Source organism: Ostrinia nubilalis, chromosome Z, assembly GCF_963855985.1.
Source record: "Ostrinia nubilalis chromosome Z, ilOstNubi1.1, whole genome shotgun sequence".
NCBI classification, from domain to species: domain Eukaryota; kingdom Metazoa; phylum Arthropoda; class Insecta; order Lepidoptera; family Crambidae; genus Ostrinia; species Ostrinia nubilalis.
This window is the reverse complement of record NC_087119.1, coordinates 6,045,722-6,071,799: the sequence shown is the minus strand read 5'-3', so window position 1 is coordinate 6,071,799 and position 26,078 is coordinate 6,045,722. Positions and strand designations below refer to the sequence as shown.

At 35.5% G+C, this 26,078-nt stretch overlaps 1 protein-coding gene across 2 annotated transcripts in view; it reads left to right on the top strand.

Moving 5' to 3' along the window:
• The window catches only part of LOC135087162 (nostrin), a 75,607-nt gene that overhangs the window by 1,630 nt on the left and 47,899 nt on the right, over nt 1-26,078 (top strand). Inside the window, exon 1 of one of the 2 annotated variants that reach the window (XM_063981999.1) lies at nt 4,174-4,268. The exons of the other annotated variant lie outside the window; for it this stretch is intronic. Coding sequence (XP_063838069.1) covers nt 4,249-4,268 — 20 coding nt within the window. The 5' untranslated portion in view covers nt 4,174-4,248. Of the gene's footprint in view, nt 1-4,173; nt 4,269-26,078 lie in introns of those variants that run through there. 2 annotated transcript variants of the gene reach the window in all.

The window sequence follows — 26,078 nt, the reverse complement described above, 5'->3', positions numbered from 1 at the left end:
ACTCGCTTGCTCAGACAATATGGCCACCTACACACAATCTTAGGCAGAGTGGCACCACCTATCTTTGACGGTAACTTTAACGTTAACCGGTGTTTTTGGATGGAATTTGACAGACTTTTGACGTTTGTCGAAGTTAAAGTAAGATGGTGCAACCCAGCCTAAGATTAAAAGTAAAGTGCCCAACATTTCAGCCATGGTGTAGTTTGGTTAATCCCCTCCCCTATTATTAGCGCATGTAAGTAGTTTGAAATTTGATCCTGAAGTTTCAAAGAAACCTGATCCATAATGAGGGACAAAATACGACGCCCTGATGGTAACTGCAGCTTAGTAGTAGCTTTGGACGAGGGAGGAAAAAATTACAATTATTTTCAATAAGTTTTTAAAGTTATATGCTTCAGTAGACGACAAGTATAAAGGAATTGGTTAGTTAAAGCTAATAGGGATTAACTTTCTTAAATGTTGGATAGTTTCATAAGTCAGTAGATGTTTTCACCAGATTTCAGTGGATGTAATCACAAAGAAGTGCTTTTAACTGGTCATAGTTACAAACATTTGCTTTATCTACTTAAATATAACTAATTATCTAACCAGAATTGTCGTAACTTTAACTAAATGCTGAATTTAATGATATGCTTATTGCTTACTTTCTAACTATCAAAATATGTAAGTAGACAAAAAGGGTAGTTAGATAACTTAATGTCGTTAGTATTCAACTAATGCTTAGCCTACCTAATGTATGCACTGCCTTACAGTGTAGCAGATATGTAAATAAGTAATGATTTATCATTATTCTAGGCTACAATAAAATTGCATGGTAAATTCTAAGCCTAGGGGAGGCCTTTGTCCAGCAGTGGACGTCTTTCGGCTGAAACGAACGAACGAACGAAATTGTAAGCCTGCTAAAATGTGCTATCAATATAACTACGCTTCTAATTAAAGTTAGTTGTTTAGTTTAGTTGGAATTATAACAATTATTAAGACTGAAGGTTGTAGACAAGGAAAAGTTTTCAAGAAGTAAACGTTTGAAGAAAATAATCATTATAACAGCGGTGTTAGTTACGTAATAAGTTGTCGGTCACAAGTAAATATCCAATTACACGTTAGCCAGTTGCGTAAGGGCTGACAGTAACACAAGGGCAGTACAGAATGCATTATTGTCGAGTCTGGATAGTACTGAGAAGTGCAGTGTGTGACAATGCAGGAGTTTGTGGAGGAGCTGTTTAGACTGCCCTTCCCCAGGTTAGTGTGAACGATAATGGTATATTTCGATACGACCATCAACCTTTAAGAAACCGGACTGATCTAAACAACAAATTGTTATATCGTTATGAAGTGCTTCTAATAATTTAATATAAACCACTGTACTTGTACAGTGGATTGTGTGTTTTCAGCAAAAGGGGCTTTTTCAGAACATCAGTTTTACACTTTTATTGCAAAATATATCGCCTATTTCAACTGTAGATGTCATTCTTGAATTGAAGTTTATTAGAAAGTCCAGCCAATACTTTTCCGATTATCCGATAACAGATGAACTAAACTGATAGTCTTTAACTGATGGTTAATTTTACTACATGATTATAAATTATCATGTCAACAATTAACTATCAATTAAACGGGTTTATTAAAAGGCAATTACTTAACTCTTTTACCTATGTGGTTATTGTATTCACAATTGTGTTAACGTAGAAAGTAGCTTATTATGTATCTGTGTACTAAGTACTCAGTCACTTATAATTCAAAAGATACTAAATATCTTCGTAATTATTATAATACTTAACGATTAAATTTATTTTCAATCGAAGAAACTTACTAACTTATTCGCGATCATGCTGATAAATCTTAATCATATTTCGCTAGTTTTAAGTCACCGTTCCTATTTGGTTCAATAGATTCAATACATTATTCAGATAATTCGTCTGGCCTTGCGATTCTAGTATCTTTACCTTGTAGTGTTTAGGTGGCGGGTACGACACAGTACTAGATTTTGATCCCCGTAGATGTCAGTCAGCCATCGCACAGTGTTTTATGAAGACATTTTTCGGACATGGCCTTTTATTCAAATGGCGATTTAAATGATAGCTACGAAATCCCCATTTAGCTAGCATGTCTAGTATTTACAAAAAAAAATTGAAAATTGACTATTTATAATCGCTAAGCATGTTAACCAATTACAATGTTAGATACATAGAGTCATAGATGGAGTATCTTATTCTACGTATTTAAAAGAATCTCGTAGTTCTCTCAGATCCAAAATTATACCCGTTTTTCGATAAGCAACGAGATTCTTTTAAGCTTTCAAATATTTTGTAGAATAAGATACTCCATATTATACATGCACATTTTAATTGGTTAACAAAACAGTTTTCTAAATAAATACATACAATTTAAAAATAGTAAATTTTCAAAAATGTATTTTGTAAAAACTAGACATGCTAGCTAAATGGGGATTTCGTAGCTATCATTTTAAATCGCCATTTGAATAAAAAGAAATAGAAAGAAATATTATGGTCTTCATAAAACACTGTGCATCGTGACAAAACGTGAAACGCGCCAGATAAGAGCGAGGACGGATCTTCGTCAAGTGGTGTTCAGTTTACTTAAAACTTTTATCGTCTAGCTATTTCAACTGCATATTCATAGCATTGCTAATTTTACGTAATGATGACAAATTGTACTAACCGCCGCGTCATGATCATTCCTTTTCCTTGTTTACTCAACGTGTAATAGTTTAGTACGTTTTATAAGCGTTTATATCGTAAGTACAAATACTGATCCCATTCTAAATGTTAAGATGGCCGTAGAACACGTTTCAACACCCGTGGCTGTTCGAGAAAACCGTGACGTCACTATAGTTCCCAGTTTTATAAATCGAGAACAATACATTATCTTTCAATTTGCTGCCATAATATTACTGCACCGTGAAGGTTTCACGGCCTTTAAGCAAGGTACAGACTACAGATACATGAAATAAAAATAAGAATTTAAGAAAGGTTGCCTTGAGGGCTTTATACTTCAACTCTATCTTTTTATTTATGTAGGTACCTATAGCCTTGATTTGTATCTGGCTTGTTTATTGTAGACAAATAAAAAGCCTAGGACACTGTGGACAAAATTGAATGAGTTTCTTATACATGATACTCGTGAGTAGTTCGTTTGTTGTTGTGGGTTAAAATTACAAAGAGTTGATGCTATTTATTCTAAAGGCAACGAAAATCTTGGTCAGCTCTTTTGTCGCTTGATTCCTGACATTTGAAGTGTAGGGACTGATATTCCCAAGATGTTCCGTCAGTCACTTCTGCGTATTATTCCATAGTCTATGCTTCGTTCAATTTCCTACAAACACCACCTCTAAGACGCAGGTAATGGTACTGTTGTGTAACGTAATGATGATAGCAAACGATTCGCGCAGAAACGTATTCACTAAGTGCATAATAAGTGTTTGATATCATTTCGCTACCACAATACAATTTCTAGCAAATAACTCATTAATGATCCACGTTATCAAATATGTGCCTATAATCCTATATGTTTAATTATTAAGCATCCTTTGCCTAATAATTTAAACCATTTAAAATTATAACTTATCAGTATCAGTTATTACAACACTCAAAACAATACAACTTTAGGTTCCTATGCATTATGTATATTCATGAATTGTGGTTATTATATTACGATATAATTGTAGTTTGCTAATGGCATGGATTGTTATGGTTTCCTTGATAAATATAATTTGACTTATAGTAGGATACTTTATTTGTGATGCCCAAAGTACAGTTTGAAAGCCAGTCTCTGGCGTCTATTGTGATGAAAAAGTATGTAGAGACGTAGAGACTTAGCGACAACCATCTTCAGCTACGTACGCGTGATTCTAAGAGCCTATGCACACCAGTTGTAGGCACCTTGATACGCATTTCATGCAATCAGCAGAAAACATCACAATCTACATTATAATCTTTTTAACCGCGCATTCTAACGCGTGATCGTTTACGACGCATGACGCCTGAAAACATTGTGTGCATGGGCTCTTACAGATACTTCTCAGGTGAAGATAAGCGTTCAGGATGATTGACATGTTGTTGAAGATACTGTGATAATGTTGACAGAACTTCGATCTGTCACGATAACGTAGACCCAGAGGCAGAGTGGCTCAGGACAATAGACTCAGTCGTCACCTTCCAGTGGAAATTAGGTATAATGTATGTGCGCTGAGTAAATAAAATTAACAATAGTGCCGTGCAGTGAGGAGTTATGGCTAATCTATTAAAGAGGTGAGTGCGGCAAATGTGTAATATTAACATTTTGTTAATGTAAAATTAATTTTACGAACTTTTAGTTATACTAAGTACTTAATTAGTATAAAAGTACTAGTTTGAGTAAAAGGTTTTCCTCAATTTTCCTGTATAAAAGTTTGTGTCTGATATTTTCAACACACAGTCTTTTGTTTGTTCTTTCATCACAAAGAAATTAAGTATGTATTATATCTTACAATACCCTCTTATACTTGTCTTTCTGTGCCGATATGTTACAAAAACCGAACAGTGCCTTATTAGGTAAAACTGAAGCAGGTTTTAAGTTTTCCAGTGATTACAAACTAACGGTAACTGAGTTTTTTATTCATATTCATTACTAAAACACACGCACGCAGTCACGATGGCGTGGGATCGCGGAAAATAATCTTAGTCTGAAAAATATTATCATTTTTACAGCAGAAAAACCAATTTACCGCAATAATGAGAAGATTATGTGGAAGAATACGTTGTAACATAATATTTTAACATCATTTAAATTCTCACTGTTAAAGATTAGACAGACTACGGACATTCTAAATAATAAGGAAACTTATGCCAGTTGTGATAGGTGCGATTTTGTATCTTAGATATGAAGACTGTACATTTATTTGAAACATCTCACAATCTTATCTCAAACAGACCGAGCTGTCTATTGGTACGGATAACGCAACGAGAGGCGCCGAAAGTGAAACTTTATGAAAAGTAAAAACACAAGTTTACAGTCTTATTGTTACCGACATTTCGTCAAACATGACGCCGTTGGAATCTGAGGTGTAATTAAAAAAACGAAACAAAAAACGGCAAATGCCGAACGCATTGCATGGCAAAAAATGCTAAGTGGCAGTAATAAAAGATAGGGAGATATTTCTTTGATCTATTGCCCAAAGACAGCGTGAAAATGCATTGCGTGTTGATAGATGCTGGTTAATTTAAGAACGTGGCAACCGGAATACAAATAAAACTGTATTTGTAGGTATTTTGAGCAACTCGGACACACGGGCGCCCGACGCGTGGGACAGCCGCGTATTTTAATTTTAAACCTACGTTTAAAATACCTACATCTCCTTAGAGCTAATTAACATCATTACGAAACTGCGTGTAGGCTGGGACCTTGTCTTTTTCATTATTAACTTTAAAACAATATGAATAAGGGCGTACTCATTTGCCTCGTAAGCTATTTTTAAGGTTGTCTGTACATTAGATATAATTTGTTAATAAACATGGAATGTTTGTATAACTTTGAAATACAGTGTACTTAATCAAATTCGTCTATTTGTCCTTTGATTGCCGTGGCCGCCTCATTGTTCACACCATTTTTTTTTTATGTGATAGGACGCAAACGAGCAGACCATGATTTATGCTCAGATCTATCTGTTAATAGTTGTTAACCACAACAGAACCTATATTACCCAGTTAAATCCCATAAATAATTTCTCTCAGCGGTGGCATTAAAACAGTTTTACGCTTGTCACCGCATGATCAAGATTACACAATGTAACCAGGCGCTAAACGTATATTAAAATCATAAAACCGTGCCAGCTTGTGAAATTTGCATACATATTTATTCATAATACTAAGTTAGTTAGTTATTAATTATATAAACTTTATGAAAATAAAAATGTGCCAGTCATCTTCAGGAATGTAGAGTCAAGTTAGTGGAATTAGGTGTAGTTACTAAAATATTAATTTAATTAATACGTAAGTTACACAATAATTATATTACGGAGAAAGTAACTTATTGAAATAATTTAACTAATAATTATTATGTAAACAATTTCAACAGGCTGTCATGTAATTTTTTTGCAACTGGAAAGTAACTGTATAATAAGGTTACCATTCACTAAATAAACATGTGCTTTAAAAATAACTTAATAAGGATAATAACTGTCTTATTATAATATTCATAATTATTATTGGTACAGTCAGCATCAGTTGATTTTAAATATAGTGTAAAATCTTGTGATAGAAAGATCAACTGAGGATAAGATGAACTGACGTCTTTTGCTAGCCAATATTGAATGTAAAATACTTATCAACAACTTAAAATTACCTGTACAGTACGAAAGCCACTTTTAATCAAAGGTAAGCTAGTAAGGATGGGTTGCACAATTTTACTTTGACTTTAACAAATGTCAAAAATCTGTAAAAGTCCATACAAAAAACACCGGTTATCGTTATAGTTACGATCAAAGTTAGGTGGTGCAACTCAGCCTTAGATTTGCATAAACTGTGCCAAAATATGGTCATCGTAAACTCCAGCATATTGAGTGAACTGCATTTAATTTTGTTTCCAAGGTGGATGAGTGTTATTTAGAGAAAAGCTCAGATCCATTCCCGCCCACTGCGCTTGCGCGTAGCAATAAATCAATTAATTAAATTGAACTACAGATTTAAATTAACTTCCGTGTTTCGTGGGACTGGGTTGTATTTCGTAATAAAGAATAATTTAGTGCGTAAAATTTGCCTAATTTGATATAAATCTGAGAGGTGTCTTTTGGTTTTTTGAAGCTGTACAGTTTTTTTTATTTGTGTTGAGCGGCTATTCTAGTTCAATAAAGTCCTAGTATCACTGCGACCGTTATCGATCTATTGTGATCGCCGCTGTTTTCCTTACAGTTCGCCTCCGAGTCCTGCATCCATTAGGAAGTGCAGTATCTTTTGGGGGGCGATATGTTTTACATCTTGTGGGCTTAGGCTGTGTTTGCACAGGTGTAAGCTCCGCTTGCGCATCAGAGGTCCGCAGTCCGTGAGAATGTGTAGTGGCGTTTCATCTGCCTCTTGGCACATCCTGCACGTTCTTGTTTCGGACAGTCCCATAGTGGACAAGTGAAGCATTTTCCCATAAAATATGGGCCTTGAACACTAATTTTAGAACAAAATTTTCATTCTAAGTGTCCCTTACCACGTTGCCCTAGATTAGAGTTCAACGCGCTCTTTCAACTTCAGGTGGAGGTCCAGTTTTCAAGTCAATATTTTTTGTTGACATTTTAGTCTTGAGAAATAACATTTCACCCAATATCATTAGTTCCACATGAATTAAACGTTGTTGAAATTATATAGTACTAGCTGACCCGGCGAACTTCGTACCGCCTATGTTTATCAGAAATAACATAGAATACTGATGGTGAAAGATTTTTTCAAACTGGTCGAGTAGTTTCATGCCTCAAATAAATAAACAAACAAATACCTATTTCCTTTTTATAATATTAGTGTAGATTAATTACTAGTTTGGCACTGTAGTAATTCGATAACTCATCAAATAGCTAGATTACAGTCGTAGCAGTTCGGGTGTTACAACTATCTAATATGGATTTAAAATAGTTTCCGTTAGTTAATCCTGCCGCTCACCTTGATGGGCTACATCAAAAGTGTTGCTACTAGGAAACTAATTTTATTAGCTCTAATATTGTATCGGTACACATTACACAATAATTATTGAAACCCTCTTCTAATATAAAATATTATTATGTAATTGGGACGTTTAGGACAATCCTGATTTATGTGATTTTTATTTAGTTTATTATAATCTGTCTAATGTACAACACTAAACTAATGATCAAAATGATTTGGTTGTATGTACATGTCGTTCGTTCGAACGAACGAACATATGTGCCCACCCACCCACTAAGTGGACCGACGATCTGGTGAAATTCGCGGAAGGTGCCTGGACGGGCGGCGCGTAGGTCTTTGTGGAAATCCTTGGGGGTGGCCTTTGTCCAGCAGTGGACGTCTTTCGGCTGAAACGGACTAACATATGTACCCATGACATAGGATTCTTCAATATTTTTTACCTAATTAACCAAGTAGTGAGGATCAGTGTACATCACTTATTGTCTGACTTGAGTATATTTATAATCAGCAGCCCCTAAAATTCAAACCTAAAACTTAAAAAGCTTTTCCAAAAGTTCATCAGAGCCGGAGCTTTGTGTGGGCCATATTAGGTACCATTAGTTGGCGCAACGCCCCATAGAAATATTCATAGAGTAAACATTGTTACGTGAATAATGCAACAGACACCTAGTTTTTTGGAAACAATACATTGTCTTGTCCCATGGTTAGAGGCAGCTGAACAAATGCCATCGACCCGAAACGAACAAACATACATACATGACCGTACCTAACTACCACCACGTGTAATACGTTAGAAATAAATATTTCATATTTAGGTACCCAATTGGTACCAAGTAATTGGTGGTTTACAACATAATATTGCATTTATTAATATTTATTAACAACCAAAACAATTTTCATAAATTAGGAATCAGTTTTAATATGTTTTCAAATGTAATTTAGCCCTAGATTAAATTTTCATCACGAATCATAAGTCTAAGTAAATAGGTCATTGTTTTTTTATGAAAGTCAACAAAGACAAATTGTTCTATTTACTGTAATTTTTTTACTGATCACTGTAGTCAGTGCTTGTTTCAATATTTGTTCTTGCACGCCTACTTTATTTGTTCAGTGTTATTTATTGAAATGAACACGCAGCCTACATCCATTTCCTCACCTTGTTAATATCAATTTAAAGTGGTGTCTACCAATAAAAATACGTTTGTCTTCACGCACGTATTCCGTTGAGTTTTTGTCGGAATACTATTTTATGAAAGCCTTGAATGAGTTGCGAAAGTTATAAAACAAGTGACGCACGTAAGGTGCGCGTGAGACGTGAGTTTATTGATGTTGTTTGTTAAAGTTAGCCTTTGTAAACACGTGGTAAATTGGTTTTTGCAAAACGTTTGTTCGTCTGTATCGAGTCCGCGGTTGCCTTGCTCGTCAGTTGGAGATCTGTCTTTAACAAAACGCATAGGACTTTTAGGCTGAGTTGCACCACCTAACTTTAACTGTAACCATAACGAAAACCGTGGAGTTTTGACAGACTATTGGTGTCTTTGCAAAGCTTACAGAACTGTGAGCACGGAGGCTCTGCCAGTCCTGGCTGGTGTACTGCCGGTCGACTTAGAGGTACAAAAGCGTGCGGCTATGTACTTCGCATCAAGGGAAAATATAACCTCCGATTTCTTAAATAGCCGCTATCGTTCTAAAATAAGTCGATTATTTGATTCCCGAGAAGTCGTTGAAGAAGATTTACTTAATGAATGGCAAAAAAGATGGGATACGTAAGTCAAAGGACGTCACTTATACAATGTGTCCGGGCATGTAGTGATCAAACTTTAAGGGCGAAATCTAGGGACAATTTTATCGATAAAAATACGTCAAATTTGGGGCTTGACCCATTTATCGCAAAATTACAAGGATTTAGGTTTTTATTTTTTAGTTTTCACCTCTTCCTTCAAAAACAAGTGAAAGCGTGGGTAGCTTAACATTAATAAGCAAATATTTTGTATCATGCGATAGCCAATAAAATTATCTATTAGTAGAAGAAGAAAACAGACACAAGTTTCACACATTTTATGGGAGTAAGAATGGATTTAATTAGAAAAATACATGACTTTTTTCACTTCTTTTTCAGTTATTTTCCAATACAAGAAAAACAAGGTCGTTAAGGTATGTTTTATTTGCATTCTATTTACAGTATTTGAGCTATTCTACAAAACGAATGTATATTTATTAGTCTACGTCTATTAGTTTCGACGTAATTGTTGAACAAAGATACCCCTTCCCAGCGGTTTCCATAGTAATCGGAATAGGTTGTGTGATTCTTTCAGGCAGTGCATTTTCGCATGTCGCGTGCGCTATGGAAACCGCTGGGAAGGGGTATCTTTGTTCAACAATTACGTCAAAACTAATAGACATAGACCAATAAATTTACATTCGTTTTGTAGAATAGCTCAAATACTAAAAATTGAATGCAAATAAAACATATCTTAACGACCTGGTTTTTCTTGTATTGGAAAATAACTGAAAAAGAAGTGAAAAAAGTCATGTATTTTTCTAATTAAATCCATTCTTACTCCCATAAAATGTACAAAACTTGTGTCTGTTTTCTTCTTCTACTAATAGATAATTTTATTGGCTATCGCATGATATAAAATATTTGCTTATTAATTTTAAGCTACCTACGCTTTCACTTGTTTTTGAAGGAAGAGGTGAAAACAAAAAAATAAAAACTTAAATCCTTGTAATTTTGCGATAAATGGATCAAGCCCCAAATTTGACGTATTTTTATCGATAAAATTGTCCCTAGATTTCGCCCTTAAAGTTTGATCACTACATGCCCGGACACACTGTATAAATTCTTCCCGAATGTACGCGAACGTCTAACTAGGCGATGGTTAGAAATCGACCATTGCTCGTCGCAGTTCCTCACGGGACATGGCAACTTTAAACATAAACTTCACGAATTCAAACTAGTTCCGTCTCCTTTTTGCGAGTGTTCCACTGATGATGTCAGTCATGAGCAGTCTGCCCATCATATCTTGTGGGAGTGTGATCTTTGGAAACATGAACGTGATATAATGCTTAATTCAATACAACATACATCTGTTTCCGCAATTTATTACACCGATCTTGTCGCGACAAGGAAAAATTTCCGTGCTTTTAAGCGATTTTGTGAAAAATATTATTGGCAGGTAGTTGCTAATTACTCATAAGATAGGCCCCCTTAATTTAATTTATTGTCCGTGGTGCATAATCTTTTTCTTAAAGGTTTTAAACCTTTGTTTGTCACCTGTCATCCGCTTTGCAATGGAGGGAAGTCGAACCTTAATTTCGAACTCCTCCTATGTTCTTCTGATTAATTTCGTTGCGGGTCCAATGACAGTTTAACTTTCCCCCGGGACAAACTTGACCTTCATTGGTTGGGTTTTTGTGGCGGTCAAGCTGTAGATCCTGGCTACACAGGAGTTGCAGTGGTGGGAACGAGAGGTGGGAATAGTCCCGTAGACTATTGGTGTTTGTTAAAGTTATACCTAGTGAGGTAATGCAACCCAGTCTTAGTAAATTAAATCATTACTAATATGGCCAAGCTCTGTCTAATTTTTTGAGTAAAAGGAAGCGTTAAGTTTTGTGGTATTGAAGAACAATATGGATTTATGAATATATAAAATTACCAGCCTTCGGACATATAAAGATCTTAATTATTATACACTACAGCCTACAATTAAAGGAAATACAACAAGTGAGTAGCTTAGTATTTTATATTGTATAAAAATCGGAACGCGATTTAGAAAGCAGTTGCTTTGCCCTAGTGAATCCACCCCCTAGGAAGACCGGTCCAGCGATAGTTCAAGCGATGCCAATATATTTATTAGCGGACTATCGTTAAATAGTATCACCTTTAATACCTGTTACCATACCTGTTACTGTGGCAATCTGTTCTTCTTCGGAGATATTGTGTTGCGTTGCGGCGACCGTTACCAAATCGATTGGTAATGATCAGTAAGGATAGGTCAGCATGTACTTTAGCCGAAGCACATTTCACAACACTATGCATTCGATTATAAGCTATATTACACATGTTCAGATGGGTGCTGTGATATTTTAAATGTTATTTGTAGTGTACTTAAAATATTACATTTCCAATTCAGATTGTATGATTGATTAGATTTATCTAGGTACTACTATATAAAAATAAGTCGGGTTTTCCTTCCTGACGCTATAACTCCAGAACGCACGAACCAATTTCCACGGTTTTGCATTGGTGTCGGGCTCCGTGAGGTTTATAGCAAAAAAAAATCAGGAATATTTAACAAACGAAATTCCACGCGGGCGATGCCGCGGGCGGAAAGCTAGTTATTTATAAAATTAAGCTAACTAGCTACATCTTCTAGCTAACTTTAGCACCATAGGACATGTTATGTCATTTATATGATTACAATAATAATATATTTTATATTCACTTAGTTTACATTTAATCATACATGATAGTTACTGATTTATCGTAATTTATTTAAAACCGACCGACCAAAAACAAATATGAATAATGACACATATTTCTTAATCACTGTAATAAAGTAATTATAATTAAAAGTATTACTGATGTACTAATTTCTAGAGCGACAATAATATTATTGACTTTAGCGATAATGTAATTTGGTGTTATACCGTTTTAATAGCAACCAATTGGATAACTTTGGAATTTGATTTATTTGATGTTTATTTTGTTACAATATTAACTGTTAAACTACCTATTAACTAATGATAATATGGACTGAGTTGAACTCATTATTTTAATTGATCCAGTTTCAAAATACACTTAAGTGAGTTTTAAGTATTTGTGATTGGTACATCACTATAAACAGTTAGGCTGAGTTGCACCATCTTATTTTAACTTTGACAAACATCAAAAATCTGTCAAACTCCATACAAAAAGCACCGGTTATTGTTATTTTTACGGTTAAAATAAGATGGTGCAACTGAGCCTTAGTAAGTTTAATCGGTGTCGATCTTTAAACCGACCAACTATCTGCTCTACTCTATATCTCTTTCATAATCTGTAACGAATCTAACGTCTACCTGAAATCTGAAAGACATTGCCTGAAATACCTTATGTCCACAGATTTGTAGACATTCGATAGCATATCAAGCGTAACAGTTGCAGTGCAAGAGACGTTTTATTACTCAAGCAATAAGGGCGATCTCAAGGCCAACATGTTAATCTCACAAGAACTTAACTTTTCCTTTTCTTTTTATTTCGATTAAGCCTTCGAATTAAGGCTAGTGGTGGCAGAAATGATGCCACTATATTTTGACTTTGTAGTGAAATCAAAACAAATAAAAAACATAGTTTACTTTTGTTAACAATGGTTTCTTAATGAATAAAATAGATTGGAATCTCTATTTTAGCCAAAATGCCTATGTTTGAAGGGTCCACACTTCCAAAAATACACATTCTTAACTACTGGTAAGGTTAAAAACACTTTTTTTTCTCTATGCCAGTTTAAGACTACCACCGGTTTCATGATATCAAAGTCAGAGAAGACACACTGTTTTGATAAACCTACAGTCTACAAAATGATAATGATCACTGAATTCATATCACAGAATAGAAGCCGCGTTACGTAACTTGTAACCGTCGCCGGCGACCGTTGCGCGCGCGCAGATAAACTTATCTCGCGCGTTACAAGGCGATTTATCAATTTGTTGCCTACAAATTGGCTTCCTCCTGCTTCCTTTCTATGGGTGAAAAGACACTTAACCAAATGGTTATTGGAGCCAATTTGAACCATTTACTGAACGAAAAAAATGACCTTCCTTTTCTCCTAAGTAAGTCAATAATCTTAAACCGGTTGGGTTATCGTCTTCGTCGTATTGATAGATATACGTGCGCTCATTTAAGTTACCTACTGTAGCTTAGATACAAGTTTGTTGGTTTTAGCTTAGGTAGACTACTTAAAATTGTATGTTCATATTACTTAACCGAGTTGTTTATTTTAATTCATTCTTTAATCAATATCATGACGATTTTCACAACTTTTCATGATCAGCATTACGAGTATATTGTATTTCAGTCGATTTCAAAGTGTGAAGTACTAGTTTACAATTCATTTGACATTGCGTATGAGGATTTACCTACTTGTATTTTTCACATGAAGGTAGCGATAGAATTTTTGTTTGCCTTTTTTTCTTCAGAACTTCTTCATGTTCAGAATAATGTGCGTATATTTTCAACTGCATAATGTGGAGAAGAACTATTTTAGGTAGCTATCTGTGATTTAACACATCTCTACGATGTTCAATTGTTCACGTTTAAAGTATTTGGAACTATGGTGGTACCAACTGCTTTCTTTGAAATGAAGTTCATGACTTGTGACGAATGACAGTACACTACAGTGCAGCTATTTTTTTTTACAAAATCGCACCTATTCCAACTAACATAAGATGCCACAGTGTAAAGCTTGATGTGCTCTCGTCCGTACATTCACGTTTTTGTGTGTTATTGCGTCTTTGCCTCCACCGCTAGTTCAGTAATCAGTTTCGCAACACTCGATTTTGCTTTTTGTTTCTGCTTGTAGCAAACAAATCTTGATCGAACTTTCTGTTCATTTATCACGATGTTGGTAGCCATATTTACCTATTAGCGTTTTAGAATTAGATAAAGTTCAAAGTTGTTTTGATTGAGGCAATGTCTGATATTCCTGGCGGCCACCCAAATTGCACTTTTTAACGTTACTCTTACATTTCGAAAGCATGCTCTTGAGTTCTATTTTAAAAACATCTCGTGCAGAGACTGCCTGTATCAATTTTCTCTTTTTTTGGCCATGAATTGTGTGGTAATTAATTTAGTAGTAATGTGTATTAGTGATAGCCATCAGCTATGACGTCACACACCCACGTAACTGACACCGGTGTGTATAAATATGTTACAGTCAAAACTCATAATCGGTCAAAACCACTTTAGACTGGAAAAATCAGTCAAAAGTGATATTGAACAAAGTCATCAGTCAAAACCACTTTTGACTGATTTTTTGCATTCAAAAGTGGTTTTGACTAATACCTTTAGTCAATATCACTTTTGACTGATTTTTCCAGTCAAAAGTGGTTTTGACCGATTATGTGTTTTGACTGTAACATATACATTTCATAACGTTAGTAATGTGAGCAGGCTGTCTACAAAGTCGTTTACGCAATGCTTGATCAGTATTTGACTTGTTAATGCCCATTTAATTGAATTCATGAATATTAATAAAGTTAATTAATTCAGTAATTTTCTCCTTTTACGTCCGTATTAGGACTAACATATCCGTTTTGTCGAGTCGTATTACTTAGGAGTTCATGTTTCATAGAGTATGAATTAAAGTCATTAATATACAGCGTTGAGCTTCGAGTCCTTATTTGGAGTAATGTTGGCTTGATTCGAAAACAATGGCTTCCTTCCTATAAGATCCGTTGCACGAACCATGCACCCAGTATAACTAGGCCCCTATGCCACAAAAGTTAGCCTGTCTAACTGGGTCTGCCAGAACTGGATTAGTTCGAAGGGAAATCAGTCGAGGATCGGCTGAGAATGACAATCGATGGCGACGAAAGTGTTGCAGATTGATGCCTTGATTCGGCCACTTTCACTGCGGTGGCCGATGTGACGTCACAGTCGTCATCCGAGGCGTTAGACATTGTTCGTCGATTTGTTACTATTGTAGCGATCGAAACGCAACAACGACAAAAAACTAACAGTTACAGTTGAACTTTACCACGAACTTTAAATAAACAGGTTCCTAACTCGGAGGTGGGCGGGCACTACCCAAGTAACATTTTACTCCATTTAAGAGTTCACTAGTCGTTCACATGTACTCCACAAGCTGTGTATGTCAGCTGTATACGAGCTGTATAGCTTGCTATAATGCTTTTATAGAACCAGTTTGGGCACAAATTAGACAGCCTTAAGTTCACTATGGCTGTACATTAGCAGTATAATAGCATTATAATAGCAGTTTAAGTAGTAACATCGGACTTAAGGCTGACTTACGGCACTATATGGGACGCAGTGTGAACCATACAACGTACGTGAGTGTAATAAAGAGTAACAAGTGGCTAAATGCACAGCTTTCAAAATTATAAAGTCCGACAAAAGTACTCCAATGCTACATAAAGTTCACGTGTGTCCTAAATTATTTCCACATTTTAATATTAGTTTGGTATTTGTACGTGAGTGCCAAGAGGGAAACAACTCGGGCGGATAATCATTTATGCAAATAATAACACGGGTTTTACATACTTAATAATGTTAATGCCATTGGGAATGCAACTTTATCGTGAAATGTATACATATTTACAGCTAAAATATTTACGCGCCTCTGTAAAAACGCGATATTCATTTTAAAATATTTAAATCTGGCTGAGAGGAAATCCACAATTTTCAGTTTTTGATATTGTATTGGCATTATAATTATATTACGGTAATTAATCATAACATGAAACCAAAACTCAATCGCTCTATCTGCGAATATTGTAATAAATCTGCATTAATTTTGGAGATTTATTTGGTAAATATTTTAGGTTATGTAGAACAAAATGGTGGAAATGAAATACGGCTATGTGAACTGTTATAACTCCGATTTAATGCGGTGAGCGTATATTAGGTTCACATGTGTTCTGTTAGAATGCTGTTATCTATATGAAGTTCCACATTTGTACCACTACAGCGCTAATGTCTATAAATTTATTCTAATGTGAACTTATGTAGGTACAGCTTTAAGATGTACCTAGTTCAGGTCAATTGTGTATCTTTAATTCTTTCAAATACTGAAATTTTAGAGATCCGCAATGAAAATTATTAATGTCCGTTAAATCGCCTAGCCCAGCTACTAATAGTCAAGTATGAATACCTAAAGCATCAGACGGTAGTGTTCCCGGTTTAAATTCGTTTATTATGCCTGACAATTTATTCAAAGCGGAATGAGGAATACGATTTTCAATAGCCCATGTTCTTATTTTTTTGCGAAAGGTTAAATAAATAATTGTCCAAATCAAAATTGTATTCACTATCACTAGAACTGCAATCATCACACTCTGATATCTGTATATTTTGAAGGGAACTTTTAGGTTCAGGCATAATATTTTCCTCTGCATCATGTACAGAACCACCATGAACAACTAAAAACAGGCTTGGGGAAAAGTGTAATAGAATATCACATTCACATTCATGTTCAGCTTAAAGCAAATAAGAGTAGTACTTGTGGACAAATAAACTGCTATTGATGTTAATGGACAACACATATAGTCCTTTTAACAGCCTACAGTGCACATGCGAACCATTGAAACACTTTTGTACAGATAGTAAAAAAAGGTTATTTAATTATCACAAACAAGTCCTACTACAGCTACTAGCTGTATAACAGTCTAAAACAAGTAAACATAACAGCCTTTGGCTTTATAAATGACCACGTGTGTTCTATTAAAATGCTAGCTCTATAACATCGTACAAGTAGGCCGTTAAACAGCGATTGCCGTATCTCTACCCTCCTATAATGCTCTTAGTCAGACGGCTGACTAAAGGATAGTTGTTAGAGTATTATAACACCAACAATCGTATAAAAGTATAACTCTACACTAGTCTACACTCCTATAAGTCCCTTAGACAGGTATAGGTGTAATTAATTGCAATAATACAGCTTATACATCACGAGTGAACTGTACTAATGCTTTAAGTACACATTGGAACTAAATGTGAACTCTTAAATGGAGTAAAATGTTACTTGGGTAAGATGTGTTGTTAAGGAAAAAATAACAAGGTTTAAAAAATGAAAGAACTAATAAATAAGGCAAAAAATATGATTAATTACTGGTTACAAGGAAGCATGAGGGTTTTGTTGATTAGCTTGATGCGCTTTAAATTATTTGTTATGACCATAGAGATATAGAGACATGCCAACTAATGCGCTGAGTTCGAAACAGTGTCGCATTCGAAATTCACGCACACAGAGTAATCAAAATATGTGCTCATTATCCACTGCCGTATCAGTACTCTACGTTCGAATAATCTTTAGCACTACACAAGCAATGTAAACTGTTTACATTATGACGTCGCTGCTGTCATCATTGCATTTACGAGAAAATGTGTTCTGTTTTTGGGCATATTGCTGCAACACCGGCCATGCCCCCTTGTCACATCTTCCTATAGTTTCTGTGATCTGTGGTTATGACACAAAAATCTAGGAATGCATCTAGCACTTCGGAAAACTTTCCTATGACAAGGTTTCACTTCAAGCTTACCGGAATGTCAAACTGGATTAAATAATTTGTTCTAATCATTACCGCTTGTGATTAATTCTCTAAGGCTTGTGACTTAATGTTGCAAATCGACTTTCTTAGCTGTCTTATCGATTTAAGGCAATCGAGTTACAAAATTAATCGATGGTCACGTAGATATGAATAAACTTTATTTGGATGTATTGAGTTTAGCAAACGAAAAAGCGTAGAAGAAGCATTTTTATTGATTGTAATTTTATACTTTTTTAATGTCAGCTCGAAGAGTCGAATTCGACATTTTGATAATGCATGTGGCAAAAGGAGTACATGCAGAGAACATTTATGTTGGTCTCGAAGCGCTGGTAGGGAAAAAATATTATGACACATATAAAGGCTCTATAAGAGCAAAACTTTAAAGTTTTTTAGTAGTCTTTTATTTTTTAATATTTGACGATATGTAAGCACTATTTTTAATAGTTTACATGCAAATAAAGTAATGTTGACTTTGGCTTTGAAAGAGGTACGAAGTCACATTTTATTCGGCTTGCCCAAAGCTGAAACTGCTGTGTCGCAAACTGAAAACAATTAATCAAAGTGTTAAGTACTAGGGAAGTTAGGAAGTTGGGAATCGAACCCAGAATTGAAATGGCTTGTTTAAATTGTATTAGGGCTGGTGAACTCAAGAAAGTAGTCACACAGTTCTGAATTAGTTTTGTTATCTATAATTTTCTCGCTCACTCGTTGTGAATCACTGAAATTAAAATAGAAGCCTTGAATTCGTAAATTAGATTTGACGTGTCGATTGCTATTTCCGATTGGGTTCGGCCATGTTCGTTTGACTTGCGGATAAACATCGATTATGTGTCGATATGGAGACAGATTTAATCTACGGGACTTACCTAGGTCAAATGACAATTTATAGGTTAGAGATTGTATGTCCCACATGTGGGAAAGCTAAAGGTTGGTCTACGCTAGACGAGCCGAGCACGAGCGGAGCAAGAGACGAGCCTAAATAAATGTTTGAGTGTTTGGCTCGTGCTCGACTGTAATTCACCTATTGTCGGTTTTTCGACGAACACAAACGGATTTGTATAGTACAAAGGAAAATGATTGTTGTAGGCTCGATTTATGTAGGTAAATCAATAATGTGCCTACTACTGCTATTTCTATTTATTTATATCAATCGGCAGACAGTGGTGACTGAGTTTGTTGCGGCGCTTCTTCTCAGCACTTGCCAAATGTTGGTCTCGAAGTGCTGGTAGGGTAAAAAGATTATGAGAAATGTAGAGGATCCTTAAGAACAAAATATTTGGCGATTTGTAAGTACTATTTAAATAGTCTACACAAATAAATAAATTTTGACTTTGAAGTCCACACTAACACCGCGAGTACTTAGAGCGGCTCGGCTTGGGCTCACCATAAGGCCCGATTTAAACGGTAGATTTAAATTGCCATGCGATCTGCGCGTCCCATTAGAATAGGCCGTGTGCGACAAATCGAATATCCCAGGAAGCGTGTCGTCCCGTTACGTTATGAATGGTCGATTATGTTCGATACGAGACTTATTAATAAGTCGGTAGTTTAATTACGAGCAGACAAGATATTGAAAACTGTTGTCGGGTGTGTTTTAATAAGTATATTATTATTACGTGAGACCAAAGAGAATAGTTACACAGGTGGTTGAGTTAAGGTGGAAATGTGATTGTTCACCTTATTAGGGGGCTGGCTAATTTAACTGGGTAACTCTACATTATTTAAAAAAAGGAAATCTTTAGTTAATGTTCTTCGTTGACAACAAAATGTCATCGATAAAAAAACTTATCTCTTCACTAAAAACTATCTACCTGTATAATTATGATATCTGATTTAGGAAGTAAACTAATTAAATGAGCCCATATAAAGCATCATAAGCTCATAAAAAATTCAATGGCATGTGTCATTTATATTTCCAAAGGAACTCAATTATAACAAAATCGATAAGACGCCTACCAAGTTGGTTTGTAAAACTACTTGCCAACCCATTGTGTTTATTTTACAATGACTTTAATAGAAATACATTAATTAAAATTGTTATGGCGACCTCGGCTATCATAGGTATAGTATTATGTAAATGCTGTAATAAATAACGATTTTAATTGAGTACATAGACGTAGATACAATAACTTGAGCAAAGTAAAACGGTCTTTTAGATAGGTATTAGCTCCAGTTACAATAAAACATAAGACAATAACGGCGCCTAAGTCCAAATCCAATGTATTATACGTCATACAAAAAAATTAAGTTGATCTTTCATAAAACTGAAAATAACAAGTCCAGCAGTCTATTCATAGTGCAAAAAAGCGAATAAATCCTTCAAGTTTGGGGTGATCTTGACTTCCTGTGATAGTGCTGGTATGAGTCATCATCAACAGCCCTTTACAGTCCACTGCTGGACTATGAGCCTCCTCCACTATAGTGGAGGGTTTTGCCATAATCTCCACGCTTGGCAGGCGGGATGGAGATCGCAGTTTAAAAGTTTTTTCAGAAAGCGCTGCTGCTGCTGGTATGAGTAGTTGAGTTAAAAGATGAAAAGTAATGTCGCAACTTTAAAAGTAGTTTTTGGCTAATTTTCAGGTCTGTATCTCTTTAGTCTATATCGTGAACGTGTGAATTGTCTTGGTCGTAAGTTGTTGTTAAATGCGTAATAAATGATGGTTTGAAGAATTGATGCATGTTTTATTTATGACAAGGAAGGCAATTTATAATATTAACAGCCAAGCCTCCATCAATACTACCTAGTAACATAGAAAATTATTGTTACTTGTGCAAGATTAAAGAAGAAATTATTTTTCTTCTTCAATCGATAATGATAATTACGCTGTAGGTATTTATTATTTATGGCGTGTTCTTGTAAACATCCTCTGTAAAGGTTAAATAAAATAATAAGTTACAAAGAGTCACCTCTTAACTGTTTGTACAACTGTATTATAACTATATCTACTCGCAGGTTATGTATCTTTTGATTTAAATTATGATGTTGAAGCCGCAGGCAAAAAGACAAGTAGGCAGACACTATAAATACAATACATACACAATACTAGTTTCAACAGAACAGTGATACATTAACTTTTTTGATTATTTTATTGTTTTTTTTTAAGAATATTAGTAATCTTACTAATATTATAAATGAGAAAGTTAACATGTTTATTACTATTTCACGCAAAAACTACTGAACGGATTTTAATGAAACTTTACAGTATTATTGTTTATAACCCAGAATAACATTGAGTATACATAATAGTGAAGCCGCGGGCATAAGCTAGTTTGTAAATAAAAATTACGATTAACCCCCTTTACTCATTGTGGTACCTGCCCTAAATATGCTTGCGCTGCGTTCCTCGGATCACGAGTCGGCTATTCGACACCTTCTCATTAATACATGTCTATATATATAAAACTTAAAGGTGACTGACTGACTGACTGTCTGACTGACTGACATAGTGATCTATTAACGCACAGCCCAAACCACTGGACGGATCGTGCTGAAATTTGGCATGCAGGTAGATGTTATGACGTAGGCATCCGCTAAGAAAGGATTTTACGAAACTCCACCCCCAAAGGGGAAAACGGGATCCACGCGTACGAAGTCGCGGGCGGCCGCTAGTATATTATTATGTATAATAGGAAACTCAACACTTGGAACTTCTCAAGCTTTACTTATGCTGATTATAAATTAATCGTGCATCCGTTAAGTCCCAAAAGAAGTAACTGTCCCGGAACAAAGGCCCATTAAGAGCCCAATTACGACGCCTTACAAATTCCGGTTCCAGAATACAAACGACGGCACATTAGGCTCTACATATTTGTTCAAAAATCGCACTTAACACAACTTACATAAGGAGCATTGATGTGCCGTCGTCTCATGCAATTCTATGAAGCATTATAAAAATTAATTCGCACAGACCGAGATTCGCCAGCTGCGGTTAGGGTTGGCATTTAATAATGAGTTCTAATATATTATTAAAGTTAAAGTATGTGTTTATATCTGATTGTATTTCATTTATTATTTGATTGTTGTATGATATCAACTGTGCTATCGTAGCCTGGATAATAGACGCATTTACAGTGCGCACATAATTAACATTATTACGTTGCAAAATCACACATTTTCCACAGTATTATTATTCTATCATCTTTTACATACATAGATGGAATCCTACCTACTCAATATTATTATATATGTCTGTACCGATCAGGTTTTATCGGCCATTGTGTTGTAAAAATAAAATTGAAATAACAAGTTGTGAAGGCTTCAATAAGTTGCTACGATATTAATGAACATTAAAATGATCTCTAAAATAGTTGAAGCAGGGACTTCTAGTAGTATAGGGAGACTATTATAGAGTTCCCTAATTAGTTCATATGGCCTATTGAATGACATTTTTTGAATCATTTGCAGAAATAAATGAGTTTTATGAGTTTTTTACACATGATCTTTAATTGTGACAGCCCTAACTGCCGCGAGTTCACATCTAACCGCAGCAATTTTATCTGATGGGCACTTTGAGATTGTTCGGTCATTTCCCACTATTATCTCTACTTTTACACTTTCGATTCCAAGTGGAACACCTTGACTGGGGAAGTGACTCCAAGAGTCGGACAATTATGACGTCATAACAAGTGAAGATGTTGGAAACGACACGGGGTTATTAAGATAACTAATAATGAATCTGGAACAGAATAATAAGATGCACTAAACGGGACTATTCCCACCTCTCGTTCCCACCACTACAACTCCTGTGTAGCCAGGATCTACAGCTTGACCGCCAATAAAAACCCAACCAGTGAAGGTCAAGTTTGTCCCGGGGGAAAGTTAAAGTTAAGTAGTTACTAAAGATGTACGACTGTTAAAATAGTGTCATTAGTGCACTTGATAAGGAGAAAATAGTTGGGAAAAGTCGTAAGAATACCTTAATAGAAAATTCGTTTGTAGCTAGCTTTGTCTGAAGCTGGAACAGCTAAGTAACGAAGTAAACATTATTGTTTCAGGAAATTTTAACCTTTTTGCCACTGAAAAAATCTATTCATACTACGTACCATTACTAAGAAGCTTCGGCTGACCCATATTCGATAGTATTCTATAAAATACCCAGACCATAGCGTGTCAGCCATCGGCATTGGCCCGTCAGAACAATGGCGTTGTACCATCAGCCATGGCCATTGTCTCTTCGTTTGCATGATGTAGTGCAGAATTTAGACAGTGAAGGGATCTAAATAGGCTGCATGCAAAAGTATCTAGTTCTGTTAATCCTTCAAGTAGTTACCTGCATACCTAGGCACAACAGATATCAGTCAGCACTGTTAAGAAAAATAATTTATGTAGGATGATGGTTATTCTGCCTAATTCGAGGAATTAATGTGTTCATAACTAATTAAATTATGTAACTTTTCTCAGCTTCTCTTCACAAATGTTTATTTGTACACAGATATAATTTAAACTAAGCTACTGCGTATCTGTTATTGGCTTTCCATAGTGTTAAGTGTCTAATGTTACATTGAAATCTGTAAGCTGTTGATGTCCCTAATAAATAAATAAATTGTCCACTTGTACAAGATTTGTATAGCTTGCACCAACAATTTGTTATGGTACAACATAGAGTGGTGCTGAAAAGTGGCGCAAGAAACTCAGTGTCACCTGCCTTATAATCCGAACCGAGTGTAGCGTTGTTTGAGGCGACTTTCATCGAATTAATAACTTTGGCTGTGAAGCCATGGCCGCGGCCGATGGGACACGCGCGATGGGCTCCCACAACGGTGAATGTGCCGGATGATGATGAAGTTTACTGGAAGAGACACCCACAACTTTAAAACGTCCTCCGCTGCGTCTATCTGTCCATTCGCGATAATTTGAAAAACTACTGAAAAAACGAACGTTCTTGAAAAACGCATGAACATGCGTTTTTCAACAACAGATAGAGTGATGCATGGGGATGGTTTGGGTGATATTGATAAGGAAAAAATGTCAATGAAAAAATTAAGATAAGATTTAATCCCGGAACTTGGGGTTCATAGATCATTATTTTGCTATAAAAGATCTACGCGTTACTATTACGATATGTGTTTTAGGAGTAGCTGTTCCGTATCAAAATAAACTGTAACGTTAATGGATGTTTCTATAACGTATTGCCACATCCAGTCTCACTAGGACACAGTTCTGGCTCATTGAAGCAGAGTGGACCGCTACCGGCCCGTTGTCGATATGAACTAAACACTTTTTATCAAGAAAAACGGACAAGTGAGATTATGCTGCGATTAGGGGGTTCTGTGCGTTTTTAACAATCACACTACCTACTTTTAGATGAATGCTGAAATTTGCTGGTGGTGTGAGCCAATATAGATGACAAGGTCAAACGTGAAATTCATGTGATCGTGGAAAGCTTTAAATAGAAATCGATATCGATTAAAAATCTTTCAAATAAGAACGAATATGAATTTTAAAAATCAAAAGTGTACTTTTACTTCCGAATTGAGTAATCGAGTATTATCAAATTCACGCATGAATGGAGTCGGCGACAAATCCGCGTCGCGGCGCGTGCGCACGAAGATTATGCAAATTTCGAAATGGATAGCGGACGAAATAGAGTTGTAACTTGTAAGAAACTCGAGTCTTTTAATCTTAATTTCGAGACTTGAGTCTATTTTCAAGACTAGGACTCGTTTGTCACATGAGTCCGAGTCCTTTCGAGTTTTCTGAGTCCTTTCGACTCTTCTAGGTCCTTTCGAGTCTTCTGAGGGAGGCCTTTGTCCAGCTGTGGACGTTATTTGGCTGAAACGAAAGAGTCTTCTGAGTCCTTTCGTTTCTTCCGAGTCCTTTTTGGCAGGACTCGAGTCTTTTACAAAAGACTCAAAATTCTGAAGGGCTTGAGCACTAAGTTTTATTCTATAAGACTCGAGTCTTCAAAAATAGCTCAAGTTCTATTAAATAAGACTCCAAGACTTGAGTTTCTTACAACACTAGGACGAAATGCCCATGTGGACGTTTGCCAATGCACAATATTGTCGCTCTGTCGTAAACGCTGTTTGTAAATACCACTAGTGAGTGTTATCTGTGCCAATACGACTTCTTGGCGGGAAAGTGAAACGTCATGTTCAGCAGTTTTGTTTCATTTTGTAAAATTTGTGTTTAGCCGACTTGAAATATGTAATAATGGTGGATTATTATCCATTAAGCGACCGTGAGCGTGCAAGAGTGTAAGAAAATAATACAAAATAGTGCAACGTCACTTCAAATTCTCTCAAGAATAAAATGAGGTCTCAGTAAAGAGTAAAGTGTCACATCTTTGCGGTAACTGCTGAAAAATACTGAAAATCAAGTGAAAGTCCTTTTATTGTTATTTTTTCTTTCTTATTTAGGTGTGTTTGAATATCATTATTTACTTGACACTGGATGGATAAAGGTGCGCGTAAAAGTTGTTACGTTTACGGCATTCTCAATGAAGTTGTTTTTAGAGAGGGAAACAAAAATGCAGAGATCATTTTGTTGTTAAGTAAATTTCTTTTTTTAACACATTCAAATTCTGCTTTGTGGGATATTTTACTTCTACAAAAATAATAACAAATGTTCTCCAGTCGATCAATTGGTACGCGAACTAGGCAATTATGTTTCGGGCAGAGCTAGTTATTCATACCTACTCAATTATCTTCCAAGGTACTTTAAATTCAGCTGAATGCTTAATGCCTGTATTAGATAACAAGAAAACCCGTTGAGAAAAACCATCCATTGTTGTCGCTACGTCACGACCAAAGGTCACCGCAACGTCAATTAGATGGTTTTGTTTTAAATTCCACGTTTTGTTGCGTCTGTGGGACACGATATTATTGTGAATTAATTATGTGAATGAGACTTGTCCAACGTTAATTTAAAGTTTATTATTAACTAGTGACCCGCCCCTGCTTCGCACAGGTATAAACTTGTATGATAGTTACTACTTACCTACTTACCAATTCATTGAATCAATTTGAATCCCTATAAACTTAATTAAACTCTTAAACCAGAAGTATTATCAGTTATATAACTTATAACAGTATAAGACTACTATCTACGTCATCTTACTACAATATTATGAGATCTTCGTAAGAAGTTGGTTAGTAGTAAACATTCATTGTTACACATTTTCAATTTAGTACGGCCCATGTTTATTTTTCAGTTCCACTAAATAAAAA